Source organism: Paralichthys olivaceus, chromosome 9 (assembly GCF_024713975.1).
Source record: "Paralichthys olivaceus isolate ysfri-2021 chromosome 9, ASM2471397v2, whole genome shotgun sequence".
NCBI classification, from domain to species: domain Eukaryota; kingdom Metazoa; phylum Chordata; class Actinopteri; order Pleuronectiformes; family Paralichthyidae; genus Paralichthys; species Paralichthys olivaceus.
Window position 1 is genome coordinate 1,870,425 of NC_091101.1, and position 19,615 is coordinate 1,890,039.

Below are 19,615 nucleotides of genomic sequence, written 5' to 3' on the forward strand. Positions count from 1 at the left end.
GTACTCAGCCTGCTCACCAAGCGACCAAGGAGCTGGACCAGGATGCATCGCTGTGGTATGCCTGTCACTTTCACACTCCCTGCACTTAAGTGTGGCCTTGCAATCTTTAGCCATATGCTTGGTACTGGCACAACATCGAAAGCAGATTGAATTCTCCTTTAAGTATGTTTTCCTCTCATCAAGATGCTTTCCTCGGAACCCACGGCATTTTGACAGTGGGTGAGGTTTATTATGCATAGAAAGAAGAACCAGACATTGCTTGTCTGGTTCTTCTTTCTTGGTGGCTGTGCTAGCCTATGACGCACTGCTTGCGGCAGTGACTTCAGTTTTCCTAACTGTCACAGTTGATTTTGGAAAATATTTTGGTATTTTTTCCACCTTGGATTGGCTGGGGGGAGAGGAGAGGTTAAATGTGAAACTGGGGTCATTGCAGGTCTTAGCCTGGGAACATACAAAGTTGACAAAAATGCTGAATGGTGGGAAAGGTACATGATAATCCTCCTTATATTTGGATCCAGCTGTGATCCAGCGTTCCCGCAGAGAGAAAGGAAGCTTCTCGATTACTGGATTCACACCTCTTGCCGTGTCTAGATACATGAGTCCAGGCAAGAACCCCTCAGCCATGGCAGCTTCTAGCTCTTTTAGCAAGTCTCCTAATTCCCTAAGCTTGTGTGTGTCCTTGTTAGAGATGGCTGGGAAATTATCTAATTTTTTCATTAGAGCACTTTCAATCACCTCTGGGCTTCCGTATGTTTCTTCCAAGCGCTCCCATACCATAAAAACACCTGCCCTAGGATTATTTACATGTACTGACCTTATCCTCTTGGCTTGAGCTGATGACTCGGGCCCCAGCCATTTTACCAGAAGGTTGAGCTCTTCCTGATCAGATAGGTTTAGGTCTCTTGTGGCTGCTAGGAAAGACGCTTTCCATGCCCAGTCATTTTCTGGGCAGTCATCAAAGGCAAGGAGTTCAGAGCTCACCATCTCTTTTCTCTGAGTATTTATTACCCTGTGCCAGGTGAGGCGCTTAAAGTGTAGCAGCTGTATGTTTCTTTTGGGTGTCAGGAATCACAGGTGAGTATTCTTGCCTTGGGGAAGGTACCCTCGGGGCGGGGGGAGGTGCGTAGCTTTCCCCAGTAATAGGTTTGTGCTCATTTTCCTCCTTAAATGACTCATACAGTGAATCTTGTGCCTTGTGGCTTGGGGATCGTGTTTTCACTGTTGTATGATGTTGGATTGGTGGAAGTGGCATAGTATCTTGAAGTTCCTGTGGAGCATGTTTATCAAATGGCTGCGTATCTATATATTCCTTTGTGCATTTTATTGGATCTTCAAGAGCTAAATCCTGTAACTCACCAAGCGCGCTTTTTTCATCATATTTGACTAGTGCTGCTGCTTCTTCGAATATTGCTACCTCTTTTGATGCTGCACTAGCTTATTTCTCTTGTTTTAACACATGAAGACTTGCCTCTATCATAGCCTTTTCTTTCATCATGGCCGCCTCCTTTTCTGCAAAGGATACCTTAAATTTTGCTGCTTCAGCCTTAGCTCTGGCCCTTGTTGCAGACCTCGTCTCCAGCTGAGACCGACGTTCCTCGTGGTCGCTCATCTTGCAGTGTTTTTTGTCAGAGTCTGAAGTTCTAGGCTTCTGCGTGCTGTTCACAGGTGTTTTATCATCTTTTCCCGCTGAGTGGTCATCATTTTACTATTCTGTCCTGGATAATACGTGAGCTGTATTTGTAGACAGATAGCTAACAAGAAAGACCCAGTAGGCGTGATTCCAGTTTGTGAACGATTTACCGAAATCTTCTGAGACTTTTTTGTAAAACTGCAACACAATGAAAATAAACATAATGTTACAATTGAAATTAAATATATGTAACAACACTGGTCACACTTTCTTCTTTCTTTTCAGCTTATAAACCAGGTAAGTACAACACAATATTACATGAGGCATACACACATCTTTTTACAGTATGCTCTTACAGGTAAGTAACAGCGTAAACACAGTAAATGGTGATAATAGTTCACACATAAACATAACATACAACATAAATGAGGCCTGAATTGAATCCACCTATGCTAATAGCTACACACCTGTTAGCATTAGCATTGTAAGCACTATTTTACCAACTAAACAAAGGTTTTTTAACTCTAATGCACTTTCAACAACTTAAATGAGCTAACAGCAGCCATACTTACTGATGGATCTACTCCAAGGCCTAGACAACAACCACTCCGTGGTGGAGCAGAGCCTGCTTGTTTTATGTGTGTTAGTGCACTTCTCAAGTCAGACTTTTCCAGGCGCAAAACGCTGACATGCCACTAGGGGGCCTGTAGCATCCCCGGCTGAATGATGATCAGACTCTTCAACTGATGGTCCAAAGTGTTTATTGAAGGAACCTTGTACACTTGAACGCACCGTAAGAGCTATGAAAAAAGTACAACAATAAATATAATTAACTTCTTCATAACCTTATTGTATAATAAATTCACTCAAAATACATTTAACTTCAGACCGGACATTAGCCGAGCTAATGCTAATTAGCTGTACCGCTAGCTCGCAACATTACCTCAAGAGTATACAAAACCGTAAAAGTCACAGCGATTCGAACTACACATTAAACATGTCATGAGGTCATATGAAAACAAACCTTGTGCCCTCTATCAGCCAGGTGCTCGGTAAACAGAGTTATCTTTTCCTCTTTTTCAGTAAATACCTTGCTGTCACACTTTTAATACGCAGACGCACACAACAACGGATGCTTTTGATACATAGCGAGGCGCTTTCAAAATAAAAGTCCCGCATTTAGCGTCTAATTTAATTAATTAAATAATAACCTGGCTTCAAAGCATATCAGGAAACTAAATGAAAACAACATGTCCTTAGAAACAATTATAGAATTAATGGTCATTTACACTCCCACCAAATCATGACTGATTTTAATCACATTATGGGATGTAAAGCATAAATGATTTCTAAATCAATAAGACCTTTAACTCTCAGTTTGACCCCATTAGATTGTCCATAAACTCTTCATACTGTAAAGGATATGGCAGAGGAGAGAAGATGATGGTCAAATAGTCTCAAGGAGCAGGATCAGCTTCTGTACTGGACGTTCAACAATGGATGGCTTGCCAGAACGCTGTCCCTTCTTTCCTATCTTCCGATCTCCAATCTGAATCTTTACTCTTCTCACCAGTCCATCTTTATCAGTTACTGTCTCTACAACTTTAGCCAACTTCCACTCGTTGCGAGGCAGATCTTCTGTCTTCTCTATCACGATGTCGTCGACTTTGAGGTTTCTCCTTGGAGTATGCCAGCGTTGTCTGGTGGCAATATTGTAGAGGTACTCTCTTCTCCACCGACCCCAGAACTGCTCTGCCAGATACTGAACACGACGCCATCTCTTACGAGCATACATATCCTCTCTAATGAATCTGCCAGGAGGTGGTAAGGCTGCAGTGGGTTTCATGGTGAGGAGGTGATTGGGCGTTAGTGGTTCTGGACTATCTGGATCGTTTAGGTTGTCAACTGTCAGTGGACGACTGTTCACAATAGTTGCTGCCTCATAGAGGAATGTCCTTAGAGAAGCATCGTCCAGTCTGCCTGATGAGGGTGAGAGAGTGGAACGAAGAACATTCCTCACTGTTCGGATCTGTCTCTCCCATACGCCTCCAGCATGGCTTGCGTGTGGAGCATTCATGCTGAAGTCACACTGTTTCTCAGCCAAAAACGTGGTCAGACGATTAGCATCCAACTGCTTGAGAGCTTCATTTAGCTCATTTTTAGCTCCAACAAAATTAGATCCTTGATCACATCTTATGTCACGTACTGCTCCTCTTATAGCAATGAAACACCAAAGTCCATTTATGAAGGCATCCGTTGACATGTCGTCCAACATTTCAATGTGGATAGCTCGACAGCAAAGGCAGGTGAAAAGCAGTCCGTATCTCTTTTGTACCTTGCGTCCTTGTTTAGTGAGAAACGGACCGAAACACTCCATTCCACAATAGGTGAATGGCGGCGATGGATCTACACGCTCAAGCGGCAGATCTGCCATCCGCTGCTCTTCTGTGAACCTTCTGAGTTTGCGACATTTAACACATTGATGCAGATGCGATGTCACAGCTCTGTTGATTCCTGGAATCCAGTATCCATTTGATCTGATCTCGTTGATAGTCAAGCCTTTTCCTTGATGGTGAACCTTCTCATGATAATGAGCAATTATTGCCTTGGTGATGGGATGATTCTTTGGTATTATCACTGGATGCTTCAGCGAGGTAGGGAGAGATGCGTTTTTTAGTCTTCCTCCCACCTTGAGGAGTCCATCTTGATCAAGAAAGGCATCCAACCGATACAGTTCACTCTGAGAAGGAAGTTGAGCAACTTCACTGAGCAGCTTTACCTCTTCTGGATATGCGTGTCTCTGTAAGTCTTTTATGATGATGCAGCGTGCATCTTCTCTTTCTTGTACAGTGCTGTGATTCGATGACGTATCTCTCCTGACACGACGAATGAGACGAGAGACAGCTTGAGTTGCTTTCGACCATGAAGAAAACCTTGACAAGCGGTCTGAGAGGCTCCATCGCTCTGTTGTCTGTGTGTTTAGTGTATGTATTCTTTTTACCTCAGGATCTCCGATCTGTATTTCAGTTATCACATCTGCAGTGTGGGGTATCTCCTTCTCCCATAAGAACCGAGGTCCTGTGAACCAGCTTGATGTGAGGATCTCATTTGCGCTTGAACCTCTAGAAGCAAGGTCTGCAGGGTTATCATTGGTTGAGACATATTTCCATTGCTGAGGAGACGAGCTGAGATGTATTTTCTGTATCCGATTTGACACGAAGGTGTGAAAACGACGTGCCTCATTGTTGATATATCCCAAAACCACCTTTGAATCAGTCCAGAAATACTCAACAACATCTGTCAAACCAAGCTCCTCCTTCAGAGTGTTGCTTGCTGTGACTGACACGACAGCGGCTGCCAACTCTAGCCTGGGGATTGTCGTGACCTTGATTGGAGCTACTCTGGACTTTCCCATAACCAGAGTACAATGAAAACTTCCCTCTTCATTCACATATCTCAAATATGAACACTGGCCATAACCGCACGTGCTTGCGTCAGAGAAATGGTGTAGCTCTTTTTTCAAGACCTGACCGAAACCAAGAGGCACATAGCAGCGTGATATGGTGATTCTCTCTAGATTTGCAAGATCATTCTTCCAGTGCTCCCACACAGGTTGTAGTTCACTGGGAAGGGGATCATCCCAGCCTGTGCCGTGTCTACACATTTCTTGAAGCACCCTTTTCCTCATGAGCAGGAAGGGAGCAACAAGCCCCAGCGGGTCGTAAAGGGAGGCAACCGTGGACAGTATACCTCGTCGTGTTGCAGGCTGGTCTTTCAAGCAGACACGAAATCTGAAAGTGTCTGATTCAATGTGCCAGTGAATCCCCAGGGCTCTCTCCAAAGTCACATCCTTGAAAGCCAGCTCAAGATCTTTCACTTCAGTGGCACGCTCAGATGCAGGTATACTCTCCAGCACTGTTCTGTCATTACATATGAACTTGTGCAGTCTCAGACCACCCATAGCACATAGCTTCCGGGCTTCCTGTGCTAGCTGAATAGCATTATCTACATTTGGTATGCTAGCAACACCATCATCAACATAAAAGTCTTTCATGATGAACCGTGAACCAAGGGGAAACTGACTCTCATTGTCCTTAGAGAGCTGTTTCAGTCCGTAGTTAGCACATCCTGGCGATGAAGCAGCACCAAAGAGATGCACCTTCATTTGGAATTCCTGAGGCTCTGCATTAAGGTCACCGTCTCTCCACCACAGGAAATGTAGATAGTCTCTGTCAGCTTCATACACATAGAATTGATGAAACATTTTCTCTATGTCGCTCATCAGTGCAATATGGTGCTGTCTGAATCTGAGAAGAACACCGTTCAGATTGTTCAGCAGGTCTGGGCCTGACAGAAGATGGTCGTTCAGGCTAGTTCCCTTGTACTTGGCCGAGCAATCGAAAACCACACGGAGTTTGTCAGGTTTTTTGGAGTGGTAAACTCCGTGGTGGGGGATATACCATTTTTCTCCTTCCTTCCCTTGATCATGAACTTTCTCTGCCTCACCACTTCTGATGATTTCATTCATAAACTTTACATAGTGTTCTTTGTACTTGTCATCCTTCAACAGCTTTCTTTTAAGGTGACTGAGCCGTACCATGGCCTGTTGCTTATTGTCAGGGAGATAAGGTCTCTCTTTAAAGGGGAGTGGCATCTCGTAATGTCCATGAATGTTCTTCTGAATTCCATCCTTTAACATATCCAGGAAGCGGATGTCATCCTGAGACACAGTCTTTCCGTCTTTGCTAGCGTCCTTAAAGTCAGACTCGAGAACCCTAAGTGCCTCTGCTGGAGTCACTGGAGGAAGTTCTTTGACAGCAACTCTGTGGCACATATTAGTGAGGTTTGGTGAGTCATGGTGTGGTGATGAACAGCCTACAATGCTCTACCCTAGGTCCGTCCGAACTGCATATGGTTCACTATTTCCTCCAAGGATTATCTGCCGTGGTGCCAGTGCCCTTGAGCAATTGTAGCCGATCAACAGACCGACTTCACACTCCAGCTGTGGTGGGATTTCATCTGCTATTTTTATTAGATGATTCCAGTGCCGTGCCGTGTCACAGGTAGGAATGTGTGTTCGATTCACTGGTATACAGTCCTTGGTGTAAGCAGGAGGGAGATCAATGGGGATTGTAGAGCTATAACCTCTCACTCTCAGGCCTGATACTCTTTGACTATGCATTAATGAATCCTTTCCTGTCATTGTTGTTAGCTTCAGCCTTACAGGATGTGTTTCAGTCTGCAGACTATCACTAACTTCTTGGTCAATGAAGACTGTATCACTTTGGGTATCAAGCAAGGCATAAATAAGCCTTTCTATACCTGGATTGCTAACGGAGGAAACCCACACTGGTACTATCATCGAAGTAGTAGTAGTTGGTTCCTTAGTCTCCACACTGAGAGACAATGTGGTTGCTGTTTCCTCTGTGGTGCCTTGATTTAAGACTAACGTGGTTTTGGCTTTAATGTAGTTGTCATCATGGAGAAGCGTAGGATGTCTTCCTTTACAGCTTTTACATGAATGTCTATTGCGGCAGTCCTTGGCATTATGGCCTGACCTCAGACAGCCATAGCAAAGTTTCTTTCCTTTTACATATTCTCGTCGTTCCTCCAGAGCTTTCCTTTTGAACTCAGGACAGCGATGAAGATGATGTTTACTGTCTTGACAAAACATACATGGTGGCTTTAAACCTGTTTTTAATTGCCCCTGAGTTTCAGTCTCTGTAACTATCTGTGTATGGAGAACACTGGATTTGAACTTCTTTTCTTTCAGATAACGTCTGTCTGAGTTGGACTCTGATGAGTGGAGAGCGTGGAACGAAGTTATAGGGTTGCATGCAATCTCTGCCTCCGTTACAATGAAGATGACAAAGTCCTGGAAGTTAGGAAACTCCTGCTTATCTGTCATGACTTGAGTGGCTTTACGATTCCACTGTGATGCTGCCCAGTCAGGTAGCTTTTGAACCAGTTTCTGATTTTCTTCACAATCGTTCAAAATGTCAAGACCCTTAACATAAGGCATGGCTTCCTGGCATGAATGTAAGAAATCAGCAAATGCCCTGAGTCCCTCGGCATCCCTTGGATGGATCTTTGGCCAGTTTGCTAGTTTTTCTCTGAATGCTCTCTGTATAACAAAGGGCTGACCATAACGTTGATTGAGACGGTTCCATGCATCTTTATAGGCCTCTTCATCGTTTCTATAAAATATGCCATCAAGTGTCTTTCGAGCTGGACCTCCTACATATTTTTTCAAATAATGCAATTTGTCAGCTGAAGCAATGTTCTTTTTATCTATGAACGATGTGAAGGAAGCCTTCCATTCAATGAACTGGATTGGGTCACCAGTAAATACAGACGGTTCTGGCATTGGGAGCCTGTTCAGAGCTATGCTATCTTGGACTGCCTGAGCTAGATAACTTACATCTGTCCGTGCAGGTGATGCTGCCACTGTGACATTAGTGGGCTGCTGGATGAGAGCTGAAGACACAGGTTGTTGAGGACACACATACTGTTGTTATCTTGAAGTATGATCAGCAGAATGAATACTAGCTCCCTGCATTACTTCCTGATCATAGGTTGTAAACCTAGCTCGTGCAGCTCTTATGTCCTTCTCTGCCTTTAATCTTTCCAACTCACGTTTCTGAGCTTCAAGTTCTCTCCTCTGTTGTTCCTCTAGGAGTTGAATCTTTTCCTTTTGTCTCTCCTCCTCCAATAACACTTCATACTCCGCTTCTTTTGCTGCTATTTCTGCTGCGGCATCTACTCTTTTTGCTGCTATGATGGAGTGTTGGCTGGAACCTTTACTGGAGTGTTGACTTGCACGTGAAGCTGTGGATCCGTAGATGGAGCGAGCATAGTCTCTGTTAAGAAGCTCATGGAGGCGTTGCTTTACTGCTTCACTATCAAATTCTCCATCAATGCCTGATATCCTTTCAAAAGCAATCTTAATAATGTCCTTTGTCACTGCCTCACAGGCATCAATGCGACGTCTTGTCTCACTGGATGGAGTGAGATGAGCTCTGATTTCCATAAACATGTTTATAACATCATTCTTTCCTTCCTCTAATGTATCTATAAGAGCTGCAATGTCTTTCTCAGATATGTTTAACTTTAGCTGCTCTCTAGCCTTGCGTGCCTGGATCTTCCATTGTTCATAAATGTGAATCAACCTTTTCTCCTTTTTGTGAGCCTCCTCCTTCTGAAATGCAAGCATCCTCTCCGTGGGATTCCGTAGGCGACCAGAGCGACGAAGTTCCTCCTCTTTGTTATCCTTATCCATTTCTTGGTCGGAGTCTCTGTCCTCTGGTGGTAAGTTTGCCGATGCTTCCATTTTGTGAGTGGGTGCCACAATCCTTGACCATCACATCAAGTCCCTCTGCAGTTGTCCTTGTTCACCAGCGTGATGGGACCGATGAGGTGAAGCTCTTACTGTAGCATCCCCGGCTGAATGATGATCAGACTCTTCAACTGATGGTCCAAAGTGTTTATTGAAGGAACCTTGTACACTTGAACGCACCGTAAGAGCTATGAAAAAAGTACAACAATAAATATAATTAACTTCTTCATAACCTTATTGTATAATAAATTCACTCAAAATACATTTAACTTCGGACCGGACATTAGCCGAGCTAATGCTAATTAGCTGTACCGCTAGCTCGCAACATTACCTCAAGAGTATACAAAACCGTAAAAGTCACAGCGATTCGAACTACACATTAAACATGTCATGAGGTCATATGAAAACAAACCTTGTGCCCTCTATCAGCCAGGTGCTCGGTAAACAGAGTTATCTTTTCCTCTTTTTCAGTAAATACCTTGCTGTCACACTTTTAATACGCAGACGCACACAACAACGGATGCTTTTGATACATAGCGAGGCGCTTTCAAAATAAAAGTCCCGCATTTAGCGTCTAATTTAATTAATTAAATAATAACCTGGCTTCAAAGCATATCAGGAAACTAAATGAAAACAACATGTCCTTTAATGGTCATTTACAGGGCCACTAAACATTGTTAAGACACTGACAGGAGTCAGAACAGATATACATTTCTATCATAAATGAGCAGGATTTGTCAAAAAACATGACCGCCACTAACCAAAAACGTTTCGCAAAGCTCAGAGCTTAAAATTGGACATTGATAACTCATCAACATTTTGTCCAATCATCATCAAACTTCTATTAATAATAATAATAAATTTATTTATACAGCACCTTTCATAAATAAAATGCAGCTCCAAGTGCTTTACAATAAAATCAAAGACATGAAATAAGACATCAATAAGAACATTTTAGCAATAAAACAAAGATTTAGTAAACAGCTTCAAAAAAGCAATAGACTTGAAAATGTGAGAGAGGATGGGGTCAACGGGTCAGGTGGTTGGGTGGGCGGAGGTTACCAGGGTAAGAACTTGGTTGGGTGACAGGGCGGAAAGAGGATAGAGAAGGGGATGAAGATGAGAATGTGGGTTTGAAAATGAGGAGCGTATATCATCTATCTTTTTTGTAGAATAGTTGACAAAGTGGCTTTGTAGAAGAAGAGCTTTTTGGGGTTGGAAAATTCCATTACCATGAAATGTCTAGAGAGGATAATGGTGTAATTTAGCGCAGGTGAGAGTTGTTAGTTGATTGATCCTCAGGTTTAAAAGGCAGCGGCAGAGCTGCTTCCTGGAGAAGAAACACTCAGGACAAAGACACACAAGGACACTCAGGAGGACTGAGACTGGGCTGCAAAGCCAGTCATCCAGCTGAAACAGCTGGACCCTTTAAGTATATTTTGGAGAGTTTTGTTTCAAATAAAGCTGTTAAAACCTGAATGGTTTGTCTCTGGCTGCTGTAGTGAGAGCCCCGTGGCATGGTCAACTGCCACACTGGTGCCCAACGTGGGGCTCTATGCAGCTAGAGACGTGGACCAGCAGGCGGAGATAGCACTGGTACGGATGGTGGAAGACCTCATGGCCACGTAGTGGGAGCAGACAGTGGATGGAGGCTATTCAGAGGCAGATGAAGAGGGAAACGACAATGCTTGAGCATCTGCCGTCCCGGTCGTCGCCCCCTCCTGCACCGACACCGAGCTGAAGGGGGCCGCAAGCGCGGCTCGGACTCTGAGTTCCCGCGCAGCTCCGAAGGAGATGGCGAGCGCATCACACATTTGATCAGTAAACACCTAGGCTACCCCAAGGATCGCTTACCGTTTGTCAGTTTTAGCTCTGCTTGCAACACTCTGCAGCCTCACTCATCCAGAAACTGAAACACATGAATGTCAATCCTTTTATTTTGAAATGGTATTTCTCTCTTTTAACAAATCCAACTCAACAGGCTTTACCTACCAATACCTAATTGACTTGCCCTCTCTGATGGGCTGTGACAGCACAAGACCCTGCCCAGAGAACTACATCAATCAATCCTTGGATAATACAGCCATCCTCGGCCTGAAACAAAAAGACAGCAGCCCATCAGTGTATAATTCCGAAAGTGAGAGATTTGTACAGTGGTGTGAAAACAACCATCTTGTCCTGAAAGTTGAGAATACTGACGGAGTGATATTTGACCCAAAGGCCGTAGGTGATCCCAGGCTGGTATTGATCAACAGTGTTCCCATGATGCAATCACCTGGAAGTCCCACGTTGATGGTAGACTCATGGGGTATACAGTGGAGCAGAGGTGTATGCTGTTTTTCTATCAGACTGTATTAGAGAGCATTATAATATATGTAATTACTGCCTGGTAGGGTAATCTCACTATGTAGCTGAAGACACAGATCAACCATCTTGTACAGACTAAGCAGTTTGTCTTTAGACAAGCACAAAAAATTTATCCAACCCACAATCTTTACCCATAGAGTTCCAACTTCTACTTTCTGGCAAAAGATTCAGGGTCCTCAAATGTAAGCTTAACTGTTATAACGTTTCTTCCCATGTCTATTAAGCTACTCAACAACAATATGTAATGTAGACAGTGGCCATAAGGGATGTGCAATATGTCACCTTTCTGGCAATATTTAACATTAATTAAGGTTTAGCAATGCAATATGTCATTATTGTCAGCAGATGTGTATATGTAAACTGTGGCATGTGTATGGAAGTATTATATTATCATGTGTATGGAATAAAAGCTATCTTACATTCTGTTCTCAGTGTGGTTCTTTTGCAAAATATTTTGGCTTCCCAATCCTCATCATTTATTTTGTTTCAGATTTCTACCACAATCACAGGAAAATGGAATATTATACCTATTTCAAATTTGCCTCAGAGAAAGAGGCATTATTTGACTGGAGGTCAAGCTCCTTGCCTCAGAGAGTTTCACTAAGCTGAATTAGCCGAAGGCTTTCAAATGTTTTGATTCTTGCTAATGAGTACATTCTCACTCATAGATCTGTATTTGGTGAGAAAGTTGCTGTGCAGGGTCAGTTTAATGATGGTGCCTGCCTTACTTCAGTGTTTCCTACAGGGTCAAGGGGAGGCCCACTGGATATGGAGGTTTTTTTTTCTTTATTCAAGAGTGTGGTCTTTCAGTTGGAGAGCATGACTTGTTGAATTTATGTTCAGACCGTGTATTACTTTTCATCAAAACCCCTGCCCTTGCACTAAAATAGCCGGTTTGCATTGCTCTGCTGAGTGTGCTTGCATAGATTTCCTGCATGATTTCCTCGTGTTGACCATTGGTCAACCAATGAAATTAATGATCTGATCCCTGCCTCATTTCCAGCATGTTCGCTTTACTTCAGAGTGTATAGTGGGTGGTTACTCTTTAACCACTCCTGCCCTCTACTCCTCATAAAAGGGCTTCCCCTGTCCTTTTATTCCAAATAGTCATAGAAAAAACAAGAGAGCAGCTGGCAGACAGTGTGACATCAGCACAGTCGCTCTAAGTTCTGTAATTCCCTCTGTGGTGATGTCCAGTGCTCAACCTATTAAACTTTTACTAACCCGTGTATCAGCACTTTCCAGTACTGAAGGGGTTTAACCTTCTGTGACCTCTGCTGTCGGCTATGTGGGGGGAAGAGGACATTGTTGTTTCATCTACAGCAGTGGTGTATGGGAGGTTATGGAAGTCAAAAAGATTATTATTCAAATATTTTTATTGGGTTTTGAATTGTAAACACTTATAGACAATTAACAAGTCCCCAAACAGCAACCCCAACATATACAATAATAATAAAGTGACACAAAAAAAAAAAAACAAACAAAAAAAAACCTTACACTAAAAGATAAACAAAAAAACAAAAAAAACAAAACAAAACAAAAAAAAACAACCCGACATGTTACAGAGTTACAGAGCATGTGAATCAATTATGTCCCAGTGTTTCCAGCAGGGAATTGTAAGTCAAAATAATTCAGAAATGGCTGCCAGACCTTATAAAATCTCTGGGTTGATCCCCTGATTGTGTGTTTCAACTTCTCAAGTTTCAAGTGTGCCATTACATCCTCAACCCAGCGCCTGGCCAATAGAGACGAAAACGCAATGACGTCCGATTGTGCACCAGACATCGCCATCCCAGCAGGGGCCACACCAAATATTGCGGTTTCAGGAGCAGGGCTTATCTCTCTGCCACAAATGTAAGAAAAAGTATCAAAAATTAAAGACCAGAACTGTATCAACTTTGGGCAAGCCCAGAACATATGACAGAGGGTGGCTGGAGCCTGACAGCATCGTGAACATGTCGGATCGACCTCTGGGTATATCCTGGCAAGCCTACTCCTTGATAGATGAAGCCTGTGGAGCACCTTAAACTGGAGCAAACCATGTCTGATACAAATTGAAGTTGAATGTATTCTCTTAATTGCGCTTTGCCAGGAGACGTCCGACACTTCAAATCCTAGTTCCTCCACCCACCCTGCCCTAATATGACTAAGTGACGGCGAGGCGATCATCTGGATATCCTCATATAACCTGCTCACTCCTCCTCTTTGATTTAGATCCCCCTCCAACCACTCATCTATCCAGTCATTTGGCGAGAGTAACGGAAAGGAAGGAAAATGTTTCCGCACAAAGACACGCACCTGCTGATACCTGAAATAATGCGAACTGGGAATATTATACTCATTTACCAGCTGCTCGAATGACATGAACACACCATCTCTAAAAAGATCCTTCACCCGTTTCAGACCATTCCTGAACCATAACTTAAATGCTGTATCCATGAGTGAGGGTGGGAAAAGTGCGTTGGCTGAGATTGGGAGAGAGGGCATAGCCTGTCTATGTTTGAAGTGGGTCCTGAATTGGGACCATATTCGAAGTGAGCCACTCACAATAGGATTATTTGTGAGGCGCTGTTTACTGAGTGGCAATGGCGCACATACTAAAGAGGGTAGGGACACCGAATGAGCAGAATGTTGTTCCATTTCAACCCATACAGGTCCACCCCCCTCATAAGACGCAGATACCCAGTATATTAGTTTATAAATATTAGCTGCCCAGTAATACTGTAAAAAATTTGGTAGTGCTAAACCTCCAGCTTCCTTCTGTTTCTCAAGATGTGCCCTCTTTATTCGTGGGATGGTTTTATTCCAGATAAAGGTGGAAATAGATTTATCTAGCTCTCTGAAAAAGGACTTTGGGATAAAAACAAGTATTGTATTAAACAAGAATAAGAACCTGGGCATAATTGTCATCTTGACAGAATTAATCCTTCCAGCAAGCGATATAGGCAGCGCTGACCAACGGATAAGGTCCTGTTTGGCCCTCTCCAGGGCTGGTTTAAAGTTATGCTTGAATAAATCACTGTATTTACGGGTTACTGATACACCAAGATAGGTAAAAGTGTCACGAGTTTCTTTTAGTGAATATGCCTCAAAAGACATCTGTCGAGCCTGGTCGCTAATAGGGAAGAGCAAACTCTTAGTGAGGTTGATTCTGTAGCCTGAAATCTCTCCAAAGCTAGAGATAATTTCTAATCCCTTAGGAATAGAGGTGCAAGGATCGGACAGGTAAAGTATCAGGTCATCCGCATATAGAGACAGTTTGTGAGTTTGACCCCCCCTAACAACACCCACAAGCTCCTCGGCACTCCTAAGTGCAACTGCCAGTGGTTCAATGGCGAGGTCAAACAGAAGTGGGCTCAATGGACAGCCCTGTCTTGTCCCCCTACATATAGGAAAATATTCAGAGATTATTTTATTAGTACGGACGGAGGCCTGCGGTGTAGCATACAGGATCTTTATCCATGAACAAAAGGCCGGTCCAAAACCGAACCTCTCCAGAGTTGCAAAAAGATACTCATACTCAATCCGGTCAAATGCTTTGTGAGCATCGAGGGAGAGCAAAACCTCTGCTGTAAGTGGAGTTTCTGGGGAATAAAGAATATTGAAAAGCCTTCGTATGTTGCCGAAAAGCTGCCGCCCCTTAATAAAGCCAGTCTGATCTGAATGTATCACTGTATGCATAACAGACTCCAATCTACTAGCCAGAACCTTGGTCAAGATTTTGTAGTCGCAGCAGAGTAAACTCACAGGTCGAAATGACTCACATTTCAGCGGGTCCTTTCCTTTCTTAAGAAGGACTGAAATGGTGGCTTGGGTCATTGTAGGAGGGAGAGTCTCACGCTCCAATGTCTCGGTATATACATTTTTTAAAAGAGGACTTAGTTTGAATGAGAATTTTTTGAAGAATTCAATAGGGAAGCCATCCGGTCCCGGAGCCTTACCGCTCTTCATCTTTTTAATTGCCAGATCAATTTCAGCTGCTGAAATGTTGCTATCAAGGTCTGCCCTGTCCTGTCGGCCTACAGTTGGAATCTCAAGACCACCGAAAAACCGAGCTAACTTAGTGCTATCACAATCTTCGGTGGCATAGAGGTCCTCATAAAAAATTTTGAATTGTTTATTTATGCTTTTTTGATCTGTGGTTATCCCTTCTGGAGTGTTAATCTCTGCTATAAATCCAGCCTCTGCGGCTTGTTTTAGCTGATGGCTTAGAAGTTTGCCGGCTTGTTCCCCATGCTAGTAGACTTCTTGGCGAGATTTAAGATGAAGCTCCTCAGCTACTCCAGATGAGAGAGCATCGAATTCTGTTAGCAATCCTATTCTCTCTTTACAGAGATCCGCAGATGGAGCTTCAGAATTCTTATGATCAACATCCTTTATCAAAGCGATCAACTCATTAAGGCGTGCTGACCGTCTTCTGTTCATGCTTACATTATAAGATATTATCTGACCACGCAAATATGCTTTCATTGCTTCCCACAGGTTAGAGTGGCTTGTGTCTGGTGATTGATTTGTTTCTAGAAAGAAGTCAATTTGGGCGGATAGGAAGTTAACAAAATCTTCGTCAGACAACAGACGTGGGTTAAGTCTCCAGGTGCGTTGTGGAGGCTCGTTATCTGGAAAGCAAAGCACCATTGTTACTGGGCTATGGTCAGAGATAACGATGCTCTCATATTCACTAGACCTCAGCAGGGGGAGGAGTTTCTTGTCCAGCAAAAAATAATCAATTCTGGAATATGAATTATGCACTGGAGAGAAAAAGGAATACTGTCTACAAACCGGATTTCTATATCTCCATACATCAATCACCCCATATGCTTGGAGAAAAGCATTAATAGTCCCTGCTGATTTACTAAGTGTCCCCGGGATAGCTCTAGAACGGTCCATAGTGGGATCTAGAACACAATTCAAATCTCCCCCGAGGACCAATTGGTGACTGTTTAATTCTGGAAGGAAGTAGAAAAAGTCAGTGAAAAATTTAGCATTGTCTCAGTTTGGAGCATAAACGCAGGCCAGTACCACTGGTAAATTAAGTAAATGTCCTTGAACAATAATAAACCGACCATCTTTATCTTGAATCATATTTGTTTGCACAAATTGCACTTCCCTATGGATGAGAATGGCCGCACCACGGCATTTAGCGTTAAATTTGGAGTGGAAAATCTGGGAAAAGCCCACTCTCTTAAGTCTAGAGTGATCCTTATTAAGCAGGTGCGTTTCAGTTAAGAATGCTATGTCTGTATGCAGCTTTGATAAATGAGAAAACACCTTACTACGCTTTACTGGGTGGTTAAGCCCTTTGGTGTTCCAGTTTGTAAACTTAATGTTTACCCGCCCTGAACCACTAGGGGTCGCCATATTCTGGTATCTGAAATAACCTGACAGCAGCCTGCCTAGAAACAGCCTCATCATAAAGCCTCTTCACAAGTGACAGATCTCTGTTTAGACATTGTGTAGTTAAAATAGATAGTAGAAAACAAGAAAACAACAGAAAATACAAAAACACAGAATCAAACACATCATTCACAAAACCCCGTTGCTAGCCTCTCCCCAAACGAAAGGCTGCATACCCCCCCAGTCGTACACTAACGCACAGCATAACGAAGCTTACCTCGTGAGACCAAGTCTCACCAAAACTATATGAATAACAGAATAACATGTTGCAGCTGATCTTAACTGTTATCAAGTACAGTGCACACTCAATAAGTTTCCAATCTAGCACCTTATTTATATCCCACTTTATGTGAGTAACCTTAACAAACATAAAGTCTCTGAACCAACCAGTCATTCGTTGTCAGGGCCCTAACAGTTCAAGACCGAAATTAAATATAAAATAGAATAAAATAACATTTCTGCTGATACATACTGGACACAATAGCACAACATTACATTTTTGGTGGAGTTTCCAACCCGTCCAGTTATGTTAACAAGGCCTTGTGGCCAAAAGTGAACAGTGGAGAGATTTAAGGACCTTGTTAAACTCAAGTGTACATTTTAAACCAACCAGTAATGTGTAATCGAGGCCATTTCAGCCCAAAACAAAACATTTGTCGTGGATTTGCGCTTTTGCTGACGGTCTTTTGCTAGATATTAAAATTGCCTTTGCTTAAACAAAGTCCTTATCAGGATGGCAGTCCGGATACCGTTAGTCGAACATACCTCCGTGTACGGGATGTGGGAAACCACGGAAAGCACATCACTGCGCCGTCACATCTTCAGGTTGCGTGCTTCAGGTTCTTCATTATGAAATCCTTGGCCTGTTTTGGATCTTTAAAGCTTGTGCGCACGCCATCCAGCGTCGTTATCCTCAGCTCCGCTGGGTACCACAGGCCATAGCGGATCTCCTCACAGGTCCTTAACAGGCCCCGCACTTCGTTGAACTCTGCCCGCTGCTTGGCTACTGCCTGTGTGTAGTCTGGTTGGATGCGGATCTTATCGCCGTCCCCCGTAGTCAGTTGTTTCATCTGCCCAGCTTTCCTTAGCATTTCCTCCTTCTCCTGGTAATAATGGCATCTGATGACGAAGGCTCTCGGCGGGTCGGTGTTACCCGGTCTCACACGCAGCGTGCGGTGCGCCCGGTCCAATAAAGGGGGCTTATCGAGACCAAGCGTCTCCTTCAGGCACTGAGATATAAACTCCGTCATGCGCTTCCCGTCCCCCCCGTCTTTCCTTTATCCCGGTGATGCGCAGGTTATTGCGGCGCGACCGTGCCTCCAAATCCTCATTTCGTGCTTTCTGGGTAGCGAGCTCTCTCCGCACGTTAGCCATGTCCCGCTCCAGAGCAGCGATCAGGTCGGAGTGGCCGTCGGCTGCAGACCCGAGGGCGACCACCCGTTTATCCAGGGCTTCACTCTTGGCGTTAGCATTATCGTTGGCTAGTTTAATTTCTGCTCGTAACTGGTCTACCTGGTTCCGAATTTCAGCGGATTGTGCCTCCGCTTTGGTGAGCAATTCAGTCCTCAACTCGGCGATTGCTAGGAGGATGGCCCCGTGTCCGGGTCCCGGGTCGGGTGCAGCGTTAGGTACAGCAACAGGTGCAGCGTTAGCCTCTGGGCTAGCCTTGGAGCTAACCCTTGTGTCGGGCGCTTTCCGGGAGTTTTTAGACATTTTCAGCGAGCGTTAGGTCAAAATTTCAAGCCTGGTACAACGTATTGACTTCGATTTTGAGTGTGACTTAAAGTCTTTACATCAAATAGCTGCTTCTATATTTATCAATAGTGTTGGCGAGGAGCTCGGCAAAATGCGTCCTCACATGGCACCGCTCAGACCGGAAGCCGGAAGTCAAAAAGATGAGATAATCCTATAGTAGTTCCACAAAGGGAAATTGGCAGTGTTATAGCAGCAAAGAGCAGTCAAATCAGTTAAGTAATAAGTAAACATGCAACATGCATCATATACTGTATATACAGTGTATAGAGAATAGGTACAGTGTGAAAATATGTACAGAGAAACTGTTTGCACAGGCAGAAATGTATATTGCACAATTAAGAAGTAAAACCTGATTCTTAAGTGCAGTCCAGAAATTGATAGGTGTGGTTTTACTGGAAGCAGTTCTGGTTGTACAGTCTTATTGCTGTACACATTTCTCACTGGCATTTGCCAGTGAGAAATGTGTATAATTAATTTTTTGGTAATGCAAACTAATAATTACAACTTGTTATTGTTGTTATTTTAGTGGGACAGATAATAAGGTTTCTGATCTTATGTTGTATTATTTGATTGTTGTACATACACAGCATGACATCCACCTGTTTCCCTTAAGAATAGCATGTGTACTTATTTCCCTTATATTCTAAACAAGGTGAATTTTACAACGTGGCCTCAACCACATGGTCTAACAATCAATGTAGCCTTTTGTCCTCATAGTGGCCACAGAAGCCAGTTTGAATTAAACGCAAACACACATATACACTCCCATGCACATACATACACTCCCTGACATGTATAAAGTTACCTTTGTTAGATTTAAGATTGTTGAATTGATGTGAATACATGTTTCTGAATATACATGCGGCCTCTTCATTAATGTTGCACAAATGCGAATTTTGCCATTTTCTTTACTGTCAGATTTCCAAATGCCTCCAATGTTCAACTTTGCAAACTACTGATAAGGTGATTTTGGTTACAGCTTTTAAGTGAATTATTAATCAAAGCCCTAAATTCATGCTGAAATATTGACCTAATTTTATCGGCGATAAGACACTTTTAGTGTAATCACAGGCCTTGTGAGTACAGGGCTTCAACTCCAAAGACATTAAAAAAACAGAAGAGAAAAACACTGA

The 19,615-nt window shown here is 43.3% G+C and overlaps 1 protein-coding gene across 1 annotated transcript; it reads right to left on the reverse strand.

Moving 5' to 3' along the window:
- Positions 1-288: 288 nt before the first annotated feature.
- Positions 289-11,862, reverse strand: LOC109645804 (uncharacterized). Its single transcript, XM_020111450.2, has 2 exons — positions 9,379-11,862; positions 289-9,154 (listed from the first exon to the last, which is right to left on the reverse strand). Exon 2 carries the CDS (start codon positions 6,462-6,464, stop codon positions 3,078-3,080), a length of 3,387 nt encoding a protein of 1,128 aa, XP_019967009.2. The 5' UTR covers positions 6,465-9,154; positions 9,379-11,862; the 3' UTR covers positions 289-3,077.
- Between the last annotated feature and the right edge of the window lie 7,753 nt (positions 11,863-19,615).

Excerpts from the sequence above, each read along its gene's own strand:
- LOC109645804 (XM_020111450.2), bottom strand. The coding sequence starts at position 6,464 with ATGTGCCACAGAGTTGCTGTCAAAGAACTTCCTCCAGTGACTCCAGCA.